The 13,985-nt window shown below is 37.4% G+C and overlaps 1 protein-coding gene across 1 annotated transcript in view; it reads left to right on the top strand.

The window, feature by feature from the left end:
• The window catches only part of LOC118214756 (cadherin-8-like), a 75,311-nt gene that overhangs the window by 26,245 nt on the left and 35,081 nt on the right, over positions 1–13,985 (top strand). Inside the window, exon 3 of the mRNA XM_035394944.1 lies at positions 7,083–7,377. Coding sequence (XP_035250835.1) covers positions 7,083–7,377 — 295 coding nt within the window. The remainder of the gene's footprint in view (positions 1–7,082; positions 7,378–13,985) is intronic.

The raw sequence follows: 13,985 nt of genomic DNA, 5'->3' as shown, positions 1-13,985 counted from the left end.
TGTAATTTAATTACTTCTACTTTCTAAGTCCTTGTCCATGTGGTGGTGTTTCTGTCCAAACCAAGCCACCTGCTGAGCAGACAAGCTGTGCCTTCAGCATACTGTGAATTCTCAAAGGTTCCAACTAAGATTGGAATACCAGCATGTACTGAAAAAGTATCACTGAAAAACGTTACTGGAAAGTATGAATCACTGTCTGCATATCATTATCATTTTTCTCACCATTAGTTTGGTTTTCATTGGAAGAATCAAGATACAGTATGAAATGAGCATGAATCACAGAGTACATAGTTGCTTCAGAGGGTAGTTGCTCAGAGGGAATATGACAGCTTGAAACACTGCATACTGTAATTCTGTTTTCAACAAGACATCGGCGGTGGAAGGCTTGCTTGAGCGAAGAGATTCTCTATTCTTTTAGCCCTCAGATCAGTGCCAGCAGACACTCTACGGACACTGCTTAATTATTTCTGCCTCACCCTCAGTTCCTTATGAAGTGTTGCAGTTATTTGCATGCCTAAAGGCACCAGAGAACCTTGTGATCACAAGGGAAAAAAAAATATATATATGAATGTTAAAAAGAAATATTACCCTTTGTAATTTTAAAGTTGCACGTGTGGACCAATGGCTTTCCAGAAGCCATGTATAACATACTTATTTTTTGTCTGAGGTCACATTCAAATCACAATGAACTGGTTGACAGTAGATGGGAATTCTGTTGAAAGAATCTAAAATGTGTGGTTGAATGACACTGATCCACATGACTGTATATGGCTCACAGTGTTTTTGCTGTGGCACCAAATTATCATATTTACCTTTTGTATTTTCAACCATCTGGAAGTTGTCTCGTCTTCTTCAATGACAGCTCATGAGAGCGCATTCATGAATCAGGTGATTAAACATCTAAGATTATATGCATTGACAACTGTGCATTGTGATGTGCTGTGGACATTTGGTGCTCCTTGTTCTTCTGGCAACGGTCCTGACCACCTGAACCATTCTGTCACAGCTGGTCTCTTCATTCTCATCATTTTTTATTAATCTTCATAATACATCTATTGTTTCAATATGGTTGTTATTGATTTTTTAAAAATATTCTTGTATGGGAAATTGCAATTGGCGCGGTGTGTCTTTTTATGGGGAAACAACCAAACTAGGCCACAAGGGATCAAAGTAAATTCTAAGGGTCAATCATCTGCATGCCTATTTTATTTTGTCATTGATATGGGAATCTTACAAGAAAACCGGAAGTTTGTTGGCCATCACTGCTCATTCATTCAGCTGCTCAAAAATAGATATGAATCATGAATCAAAGCTGTGCCATCTGGGCTATGATAACACTCCATCATTACAAAATCCCATATCAAATGAGAGGTGCTACAGGTTCCATCTGTACTTCATGAAAATCAAACTTATTCTAATTTAATTAGTTCAGCTGTAAGAGAACCATTGTTTTCTTTAATTATGGCTGTTCTTTGCTTGTCTTCAGTGCATGAAGAAATAATTCAGGCTGAAGTTTGCAAAATCTCTGTGCATACAAAGTTGTTAGGTTTCATAGAGAGCACAATTCTGTTTTAAGTACTTTCTAATAAGACTAGAGAAGGCACAAACTGTTGAAGATGATATCAAATGATTTCTGGACGCACGTACATATGCATACACACAACCATACACACCTAAGCATCACAAAAGTAGACTACGCTCTGTTCAAATGGTATATCTTTTCCCCTATTGCTGCATAGCAGTTTTGTCCCGTACAGTAATTTAATAAAACAATAATATATAAAAAAAAGTAACATTGAGGTATTATCTGGACTTTAGCTGTGTGCTGAATTTCCACATTCATTATTATTTTTTCACACATTTGCATGTCCATGCTCATTGTCAATCAGAGAATTAATGTCCATATATTACAGAACTGTTTTTGAGTAAATAAGAGCAATGACTTAGCTTGTCTGTGCCTTGGTCAAACTGACTGTGATCCTAGTGAGCTTCAAATTCAAGGCAGATAGAGAGAGTTTGCTTCAATAGCACGAGTCATTAGAGCTAGTTTTCCCTCCTTTGCACTGTGGCCATTTTTCCTGCAGACTGCTCATGTATTTCTAATGAGGAGATAAAATGCAGGGACCTGAAACTAGGACCGTACATTGTCGGCAGCAATAGTGTTCTCAGTGGATGAACTGGAAGGAAAATTGTTTCCAAGAATAGGAGTGGATATCATCTATCATGCAAAGTGCCATCTGCTTCTTACACTCAAAGTGTTATGTCACAATGCAGAGCAGTAGTTTCCTTACAAGAAATGAGATTCACTCTTATAATAGTAGTCGGTCTTTGCAATTGACTTGCCTGCAGCACTTACCTGAAAAGACATTGCCAAAGTTCTGTTTGACTTAACCAATCATCTGAAATCACTTTGCGCTTGCAATTTGCACAGATTGAGAAACACATCAGTGGAATGTAGGACATGGCACTGATTGCATGTGAGTAGTTGTGACTCGGGGTTGTGTTATGTGTTAAGGAGTCATCGTGGCATACCCTCAGCTTTCTGGGGGGTGAACTCTTGCATTTGCCTTCTAGTTATGGGAAGCATAAGTCATACATCATTGCTGCACAGCTCATTTGCTAATACCCACAGAATGAAATGATCTGACTACACACACTACAACGGAGTCCACCTACTGTATATTAGTAGGAGGATCCAGTGCCTGATTTCTCAGTAGACACAGCTGCGTTTTATACAAATGTGTTTTAGACAAATTTGTTAACTCGGGCAGCACTGTTAGAAGAAGACAAGCCCCCTGCAAGTATTAAGTCCCAAATTGCCACTTAATGTTTTACATTGCCGTTAACATGATTGGCAATTGCGATTAATGCTCAAATCCCAAAGGGTTATCTTCAGAAGCACACCCTAGGCTTGTTCCTTGTTTATTTAGCATTTGATTTCTCCAAAGTCTCCTTCAATCAATGCTTGACATGTCTTTGGTCTTTTATTCTCTTTGGTCTTACCACTTTTCAATGATGGATGAGGTGACGAAGATGAAAGGACAATCCATGCAAAGGATTGCAAGACAAGATAAAAACATGGGGAGGTGAGCTTCAGAGGGGGTTTGTACATTGTTCATAGATGCAGTACCCAGTACCCCGCTCCTGCAGAACCAGTCACATTTACCCATTGTGAAACAAAGTCCAACCTCAGGGTGTTCACAAAACATGTAACCAAAAGCTAGTAATACACCCTTTGCTTCATGTTTACTCAGCATCTGAGACCTACTTGACTGACACATGACTATGAGATGAACAAAGCAGAGAAATGGGAATAACTGAACAATACTAAACAAAAAATTAAAAATCAAGTCACAGAATTGAGGAATGAGGTTAATTCTGAAAGAGAGTGAGGGGTTATTTTGTATTTCCTATACATTTATGTGACATATAATTGGCAGGCGCTAACAATAAGTGCAAAAGATGGTATTTGGAAGAGGCTATTTGAATAATGCAGCACACCCACCCACAAGCACGCAAGCACATATGCATACACACACAGTGGAAGGGACAACAACTGTAAAACTCTGATGATTAAATTGTGCATGATTATCCATTAAACTTCACAACACACTTTCTGCATACTGTAAATGTTTTTGGTCTCATATTTGCCATTGTGAAACATGTGGTATGGGAGGAAGTGAGTAGGGCACCCTCCTAAAGGCAAATAAGTTATTGCCTTTCCATTAGCCTTTTAGATGGCATTTTATTCAGCCTGTATGCATTCTGCCAGTATGCTTATATTTCGTGTGCGCTGACTTCAGTGAACTCAGATGGCACCGTAAAGGCAGCAATGTCCTGTTCCTACCTTGCCTGCACTGACACATTGCTGCTGAGGTCTGTCAGGAGACTGCACTTTCATTTAAGCTTACTTCTCATCACATAGGGCATACATGTCATTCAAACATGCCTAGCAATTCACTGTTCAGATTTCAGGGTGAAGGATTCAGTTTGCCACTTTGCCCAGACAAGGAACAAAATCATAATATTACCATGAATGGTTTTTCATAGAATTTGGTTACTCATTAAGTACTCTGATTGCTCCTCTTTCTTCCACAAATTCCTGTCTCTAGACAAATTCTTCCAGAGACATTAGTTTCAGAATTGACATTAAAAGATCCCAGTCCACAGCCATTGGTTGAGAACGAGTGAAAAAATGTCTGTTCCCTCTGTGCTTCAAGATTGATGAAACAGTGAACTACAATCTTAGGCAATCTGATTTAGAACACCTGATTTAGAGCCCTAGTAATGAACTGGCTAGGGTGGTAAGTGGCTCTTTTGAAAGGCTGACTGATCCCTGGTGGTAAATACCCAAAAAGGAAGCTGTGCTGTTTTCATTAACAGGTGGGATGGAGGTTTAAAGATACCAAATCTGACATCTACAGATAAAATGACAAACCTACTTTTTAAGCTGGTAAAAAATGCAATATCTGACAGTTAAGATTATCTGGAGGCCAACACTGATAAGTGTTCCTACATTCCAGATTTATCAATGGTTTTTGTAACTGCTTTGGTCAGAGCTTATATCAAACTTGATGCCTTTATACCAACTTGACAAGAGATATAATTATCTCACTTTTAAAAGACCCAGATACCAGATTCCTCATATAAGAGACTAATAAAATTATTGGGGTAATTTCACTGATTCACTGACTAAAAGATATTGTGGCAGTCTGGAGCCCCACCCCTAGGGGGGCACACACACACCTGGGTTGCAATGGCGATCAGGCCAGGGCTTAAAGATGTGCTCACTTCCTATGGTGGGAGGGGAGTCTGAGAGAGTGTGAACAAAGTGAAAGCAACCTGGCTGAAAAGCTAAAGGATGAAAAGCTGAGGAGCCAGACAGCAGAAAGATGTAAAAACTTTTTTTTTTTTTTTTGCTGAGTTTAGTTTATTTTATCTTAGTTATTTTGGTTTGCTATTTTTGCCTCGAAGCCATGAGGGAACAGTAATGATGTGTGTTTGCTTGTTTGTTTGAAGAGGTTTATGTATTGGCAAACCACAGTGGTGAAAACCAAAATGTCCAATGCTCCTTGTGACCAACAATTATGTCCTTAACTGGGGTGTCATCTGGCTTGTGACGGGTGTATATATGCACTTTTTTTCTCCAATTTGGAATCCACCATGGTGCATTCAATCTACTTGAAATCCCATCATTATGACACTGTGAAAAATTCATACATTTTCCCACAAGGCTGTCAGTCATTAGTATATCATCAGTGTGTCTCCTCAGTTGTACAGCAGTTGTACTGCCCTAGTAATTACAGAGACAGACAGCTTAGCCAAATCTGTACTATATTTTGTTTCTGACTGCCCTTTTTGACAAAGTTTATTGTGCTTTGTGAAATTGTATATGAGGGAGTATGCATGAATTCTTCCTGATCAAACACTTGGTGAATCATATTTCTCTTATTTCTTGAAATTTCAGTTCAAATAAATTGTGACTGGAACTCCTGGAATATAACCAGGAAATCTCAGGGTTGTTTCCATCAATGTGTGAAAAATTTCACATGTGGACAATAATAATATATTGTAAAATATGATGACCACTTCTGGGCCACACTGGAGAGACATCAAGAAGTGTTCAGGTTTACCCTCTTTCCCCAGCCTCCTGTCCTTTGGGATTCAACACCCTGAGTGTAGAATGGCAGAGAAAGAACTCTAAAAACCTTGCTGCAAATGCCACTCATCCCTGGACTGACAAGACCTCCTGTCAATTATTCAGTCACAGTAAAAAGAAATAAAACCTTTGGCACAGAATAAATTCACAGTTTGAAGCCATATTTTCCAGCCGTGAGCTTCAAAAGCAATTCTTGCACAGGATGGAAACATCTGTGACACCAGGAGGTGAAAACAGGTGACAAACAAGGTGCTTCCTCTCACTCAACTAGATTTTTTCACCACGCATGTCACTGGGGAATTACTTCTGCCAGACATGTTATAGAAACAACCAGTTTGCTTTGTGTGAAGGTACTGTCTCTCCTTGTCATTTCCTTAATATGGAGGTTTCTGTCTGCATTTTATAGAAGTGCATGAGATCAGGGATGCATGATACTATTGGGATTGCATTTTTATCAGCCGTTAACATCGAATAAAACAAATTCATCACTATCTGTTGATTGACTAAGAGCAGCTAAAGTGATGATGCAGTATACAGGTACCAGAGAGGCAAAGCATTTTAATGCTGTAATTTAAGTGAAAATGCCATACACAAAAAGTAACCAAATTATATTAAACATCTAATTTATTATTATTAACTGATCTTTTTACCAGTCAAATTAATAAGCAAAGCTATACAGTGAATCAGTATTTACTCATGCATGTTCTTTGATTAATAATAAAGTATGAGAGTTGAAATATTTAGTTCTACAAATTAAATGTTACATTTTTCCTTCTTAAATTGATGTCTATGCTCATCTAATTCTTCCATGAATATGGAAACTTAGTTGCCACAACTTAGTTGTCAATTGGCAAGGCAGGTCTGCCTGTTTTCATTTTACAGGTCCAGGAAGGCAGTTCAAAAATTCAAGAATCACCTATATGAGAATTGCATAGCCTCTAACCCACTTTTATGAGGCTGTTGTCCATTTTTTAATCCCTGCTTTGTTGCAAGTGTATTTAGTAGGAAGCTGCACATTTTGACACAGTAACACTTCGACCTCTGTGAAGAAAAGATTTGTGGGTGAATAACTCTGGCTGAGCTGTCAATGGCAAAAGAAAACATTGTCTGAAAAGAGGTTTACCTCGACTCCCAAACAGTGATAGATTAAGGACTAAATAACAGTGGTATAGGAGATGAAATCAAAACATTGCCTGAAAGCTGATGCTCCTGTCTGGCCTTTGCTTTTGTCAGTGAGCTTGGGCAATTGTGCTGTCACAGTAAAATACCAGTACATTCGCAAAAACCATCTCCAGATTTAACCTCTCAGCAGCAGAAGCAGTATATTGCGGTGTAAATCCACGTTAAGATTCTTTAACTAAATGCATTGAGAGACTATGAATACAATGGTAACTCATTTACTTTTACCATTTGCTCCCTTTAGCTTCACACGGATTTAGACATTGGTGGGAAAAACATTAAGTATGTCCTGGCTGGCGAGGGTGCGGGGACCATCTTTGCCATCAATGAGAAGACGGGAGACATCCACGCCATGAAGAGACTGGACAGGGAAGAGAAGGCTGAATATACTCTCACAGCGCAAGTGATCAACAGGGACACCAATGAGCCTCTGGAGCCACCCTCAGAATTCACTATTAAAGTACAAGACATCAATGACAATGCACCGGAGTTCATTGGCGGCCCTTTCCATGCAACAGTTCCGGAGATGTCCCAAGTGGGTAAGCAAACTCTTGCAGCTCTTTTTTTACCTACAGATGGTTTACTTATTTTGTCAGGATCACACTGGATGCAAAAAAAAAAAAAAAAAAAAACTACTTTACACCATGCCTCTGCACATTTTAGCAGAGGCATGGTGTAATTGTACCTCAGGAGAATAACAGCAGTGTAGTTTAAAAAAAAAAAGTATTTCCAACAAAAACAGTTAACAATACTTATTCACACAAATATTTGTTATTGGTTATACCTGCACAGGAATTAGCATAGATGATTTCCATCCTTACATGATAAATTGCTTTTTACAGAGGCAACTCATTGTGAAAATACAATTTCCAGTGATTCAGACCCCCCACCCACCAAACCTTATGTGTTTACAGAAATAGAAGGCCACAAGATGAGCCTTTCTTCATGGGATCATTCTGAACAAAACAGAACTAATGACTGCTGTGGCACTACAGATGCTGGTAAACAATGTCACATTGTTCATGGCAGCTGGCGTCGGTGCATTGCTTCTGCGAGATGTTTTTTATTTTATTTTTTATAACACAATCCTCTATGGTGCTCTAAGATAAGGTGGCATCAAGTTGAAACCATATGTGTGTTATCTGTTTGGTTTTATTTTTTTCTTCCATCATAAAATCAATCAAGTGTAAGTGAAAATTCGATATCTTCTTGGAAAAAGTAATGCACAGTCCATTATATAGCAAGGTTTGAAATCTTTATTCTCTAGTGGTTATGAGGGAAAAGTCTCACTTTTTCTTCGCACTGCGGTGTGCTCAATTGAAATGCACACGACTTAACCCAATGGTTTTGACAGTGAAGTGAGGGAAATTGCAAGCAGTCGGGTGAAAAACAGCATTGAGGGCAAAGTGAGATTTACCAGTGGGAATACAGTCTTGTCTATTTGCTTTCATGGGAGCAGGTCGGTTTTGTGATTGTTATTTTGTTGTTTGTCACTGCTGATTAATTAAACATGAGCCAATGTGCTCTTGTTTGTTTGAAAGACGGTCTTGATGGATTGTTATGATCTTGTTAAGTATTTATGGGATGTGGGAGGCAGCCATAAAAGGAGTAGAGCACTTTGAAATTATACAGCAACAAAATAAAAAAGTAAAAAATAAAAAAAAGACATGTATTGAGGTAAAATAAGTGACAGAATGAAAAGTATTTAAAATAAACTTAATTTAAAATTGTCATTTACTAAATATAAAAAAAGCTTACTGAGAACATATGATTCAATATGCTCATAATTAACATACTGCTGAAGTGTATCCATTACAAGTAGTTACATTTCAACTGCTGATATGGAACATTTTTCATATGCAGATTTATAAAGTTAAAGTTGAATACAATCGTTGATAATCTTCAAATTAAAAAGTAAGAGTACTTTTTTAGTACGATATCCCATAGTCCATATGTCAAAAAATAAATTAAAAAAACCAAAAACAGACACAACTGAAAAAAAAGAAATTATATATATATATATATTTTTTTTTTAAGTTCAGGAAAAAAAAACAATTGATCAGTTGCACAGTGGCCAAACGGCAACTTGTCTGGCCTTTCAGGCCTGAAAGCAGGGCCATTTATAGCCCCAATCCTGCTAATGGGAGCAGCTGGCATGATTAGGAATGGGCTACAGCTGTTTCCCTGCCTGAGAATGGGATTGGAGGTGGCGCTCTCCAAGGACCTGCAGACCTTCTGTGGATCAGGGATGTGAGAGGTGCCGAACAGACAGCGCCCAGGAGCAGCCCTCTGCTCCTACCTCACCCCTCATTGGGCCATTATGCATATGCATACTGCTCTTATTATGCTACCATAAAAGTGACATGTACAAAAACATACTTTATTATTATTATCTTTTTTATTCAAATTTGTTGTCTTCCAATGTGCCCTATGGCATACCTACATACAGCATGTATTTTTTGTGATGGTCGTGATTTTTTGTGATATCTTTGCATGAGGACAGCTATGAGGACAGTGCTTGAGATAGTCGAATAAAGCATTTAAAAAAAAAATGTTTTAAATGTCCACATGTAGTATACTTACATTGCATTCACTTCTGGTATATCCAGTATATCTATCCAGGGGCGATATAGCTCAGGAGGTAAGACCGATTGTCTGGCAGTCGGAGGGTTGCCGGTTCAAACCCCGCCCTGGGCATGTCGAAGTGCCCTTGAGCAAGACACCTAACCCCTAACCTCTAACTGCTCTGGCGAATGAGAGGCATCAATTGTAAAGCGCTTTGGATAAAAGCGCTATATAAAAAATATAAATGCAGTCCATTTACCAGTACTTGCATGTTTATGGTTTGGTTGTCCGTATAACTGTGATTGTAATTTAAAATGGCTGCAAGCGTGAGCTGTAGTTTCAATCGTCACAGTGAGGGGCATTATAGCAGGTAACAACAGATTGAAGATGTCTTCTTTGATTTGTGCTTTTTTTCCCCACTTAGTCTGTCCTGAATTTCCCCCTTGAAGACTAAGGTTTATTACCTCCACTTGGACATAAGAACGCACTTTGCAGTGCATTGGCCTGGTGTTGTGATTTGCATATGCGTACTTGCGTAGAGTATGTTTCCTGCCTTATGAGTCAGTCCGATACACTCAGAACTTGTCCAACAAGTAAAGTAACCAATCTCAGGTTCTGGGAAAACTTTTAATGGGTTGACTTACATTTTGTAGTCTGAGCAGCGATTGGTTTCCTTACAACACCAGGCTATGGTTCTCAACCAACCACTTTCTTAAAAGGATGGGCGACTGCTTCTAATTCAAATTCTAATTTGTTTCCCATTAAATCGCTCAAATAAATTCTGTCCATAACGGTTGCCTCAATTCAGTCTCCCAATTATGTGGCCTAAATTATGTGGCGTCCGTATTCAATTTGCATAGATAAAACTAAGAGAAAATAATCAATAGACGGTAACAATATGAATATTAAAAGTAATTAATGACTGACTATAGATTTAAAAATCAACATTGTATTTCTAAAATTTATTTTTTTTAAACTGAAACTCAGTTGAACAGACTCTGAAGCTAATGCAAACCAAAAATGGTTTATTCACAGTACAGGTTTATATGAAACAAAATAAACTGCTACAGAAGAACCAAACATGCTTACCACTACCCCCCCACCCAGTTTTAACATGCTGTATTACAATGTATTCATTTAAGCCACTAGGCTACTAGAAATGTTTAAATGGTTTGAGTAAAAGTATTCTATCTATTTGTTCTTTCACACCATGGTCATAGATCACAAATGGAAATACAGTATCTAGCAATTAATCACACCATTTCTGAGATGCTATGAAATACCATCAAGATAGTAAGCTTGCTCATTTTCTGTTAGTTTCCAAAAAAGCACCAACGTGTCATATGTTGTGCACAATGTGGTAGTGCAGTTCCCCAATGTGATGAATGTCCAGATTCCGATGAAGTATTGATTCAGTAATTTGAGTTTGCATGGGGAATTATATGTGAAATTGAACTTGACTAAGGGCTTCACTTATCATGGCAGATGGAAATCCTCCTGTGCAATTCAGAATTTGTAATCCAATTAAATTGAAGCACACAGTCAACTTTTTCATCCATAGGTTCATGATGAACAATATAACCTCAGTCTTAGAATACAATCATATAGAAGGTGATGAAAACAAAAAAATATTTATGCTATAATGTTCGAAGAACGCTGCATCAATTTTGTCTGGTTACTACTCAATTCTACATGAGATCACTATTCTACATTAAGATCTATTCAGAAGAGACTCATTTAAAGGTCCAAAAGGTATTCACTATCTTTACTGACCTCAGTAAAGGCAGTCTCATGAGAATTTGTTCATTTTGAAATTCTCCTGACATTGTCCCGATCTCTGTTTTGCTGGTATTTTATGTGCTGCTTCTCAGGAGCCCCCTAGATTTAGAGGTATTTTCCCTTCTTCTTGCAAGTCAGTGAAGATGGAAGATTTTAAGCCAGCAATCTTTAGACAAATCAGTGCTCCAGTTTCCTTGTAGAATAAAGAAAATATAGTGATACAATTTGTTTCGTAGTGATGTTTCAATTGCTTTTGTCCTTTCTAAATTATATTTTTGTAACCTGACAAGCTGTTGTGTTGGCTCTGTACTCCAGCTCATTAGATTTGAAGAAAAACAATGGATATGAGTTTAAAGTGCAGATTGTCAGTTTTCATTTGAAGGTATTGTATATTTAGTGAAAGTTTTTAATTAAATGTGTTTATACGACCACTATGTTTATCAATCATCACTATCAAGCGAGCGAGCTAGCTAACATATTTGGTTCACTTTAGCAAGCTAGCTGGCTAGCAAGCCTTTATAAAGTGGCAGTGAGCACATATGCAGCGTAGGATCATCGCTGTATTCTCGTATAAATAACCAGCCAAAATAAAATGGTGATTGAATGCATCACACATTTGTTCTTTTATCTGAGATAATGATATTAGCTACTATATGATGCTGTGTCAATAGCCAACGCGTTATTGCAAGCGAGTGTGTCATCTAGTCACGCGTCATCGTAGCAAGCTAACCAGACAGTAAAAACGCAGATAAAACACTTCTAACGTGGATCATTTTAAGCCATGTTATCTAGCTTTGTCGTGATAACATGAGAGAAGGATTGCTGTTGGAGAAGTGAATCAACCAACAGTTAGCGTGGGTAACCTGCACGAAAGCGCATTGTAGTTTTTTTTCACGTATTTCATCCAGTCAATTTAATTTAATCTAACGTTACACTTGATTCACTCATTAGCTCCGCTAGATAATGTCTTACTCTTTGAGATCATGTAGTAGAAATAAAATAAGAAAATATAATTCATTTAACTTACTGAGAATATATAATAAGAAATAATAAGGCTGTGTCAATAGCTAATGCGTTATTGCGAGCGAGTGTGTCATCTAGTCACGCGTCAGAGCGCATCGTAGTTATTTTCACTACCGAATTCTTATGGACAGGGAAGCTCGCTAGATAAAGTCTTACTCTTTGAGATCATGTAGTAGGGATAAATAAGAAAATATAATTAGTTTACTGAGAATAGATACTAAGAAATAATAACAAATTAATAACAACAATAATAATATTCATGAAAATACATGTTTGAAACTGGAAAACTGATTTTTTAAAATTCATTTTTTATGGATGGCTGGAAAAGAAAGGAGTAAAAGCAAGGTGTGGAGTTATTTTGATTTCACACACTTAAAGATGGTGTTAATATATATATAATTCATTTAATATCATCTTTTACATTTTTTTATCTAAAATGTTCTTTGTGTGTTTATTTTTATTTTTATTTGTTTGCTTATAAGTTAAATGTTCTTAAATATAGAAACTTTAATAAAATATAAGTTTTTCAAATTGATTTGAAAATGTTGCACTTTTTGACAAAATATCGGTCAAAACATTGGTAATCGGTGGGCTAGGACTCTCCAAAATCGGGATCGACATCAGACCCAAAAATCTGGCATCGGTAGGGCTCTAATATATATACTCTATACACTCTCACACACACATTCAATCTAAGGGGAATCTTTTCAATTTCTTAATAATTGGGTTCCTCAAGCTGTCATGTCCTGTGCACTGCAGTTGTCTTCTGAAGTCAGATGCCCAATCAACCAAAGGAGTGGTTCTTGTGCAGTGAGGCAGGGTAAAACTCCCTGGGTGATACCAGCGCTAATTATGTGCTGTTCTTGGGACTTGCAGTCACAGTCAACACTGACACAGTCACACGTAGATGCCATCATGTAACTACCTTATGCAAATTCTTTAAAGACGAGTTATTTGGTTGGATGTGCCTAGGATAAGTGATATGGCCGAAAATTTATATCAGGATATTTTGCACTGTTACTATGATAATGATATGATATCACAATATAGATTTTTCAAAATTCAGAATAATACCTTGAATTAAATAAAACCATGGAGGTTAAGACATGACTCAATCCACTCAATAATATTTTTACTGTGCAATTTTTAGTTTCGGCACCAAAGCAACATAGAAAGATTTTTATTTTCCTTATCCATTTTTTATTGTTAAAATATATTTAAAGTGATTAGTATAATACATTTCCTCAAAAATATAAATTTTCAGCCCTATGATACTGTAGATTGCTGATCTGTCCAGGATGTATTCCTGCCTCTCGCCCAATGCTTATTCCTAATGAAAAATACAAATGTAGTGCATGTGCACAGTGCAAAAGCACAACAAACAGTAAATATTTTTGCCACCCACATTCTGATAAGAAGATACTTGTTAAAGATGTCATCTCATGTACTACAAAGGGAGTGGTCTGCAGTAATTCACACATTTTTGGACACATGTTCTTGGTTTTGTTTGGATTTGATTATCATGTGCCTATTCTTAATAATACATACATTATGTGGCTTGTAAATAAGCAGTTTGGTAATGTCTTGCGAATGGTCAACACAGACTGCCAAAGAGGCTTTATGATGCATCTGAGCTTGAAGGGTTAAAAAGCTGTGTGGTCCCCTAGTTACAGTTCTTTACACCCCTGAAAAAACAGAAAAGGCTGTCAGGTAATGGAGCCATTTCCTGTGTTCTGTATGAGATTGCCATGACACATGATTGATGGAGAGCAAAGCAAAA

Source organism: Anguilla anguilla, chromosome 16 (genome assembly GCF_013347855.1).
Source record: "Anguilla anguilla isolate fAngAng1 chromosome 16, fAngAng1.pri, whole genome shotgun sequence".
Classification (NCBI taxonomy): domain Eukaryota; kingdom Metazoa; phylum Chordata; class Actinopteri; order Anguilliformes; family Anguillidae; genus Anguilla; species Anguilla anguilla.
The sequence above is the reverse complement of the archived record's forward strand: the minus strand, read 5'-3'. Positions and strand labels throughout refer to the sequence as shown.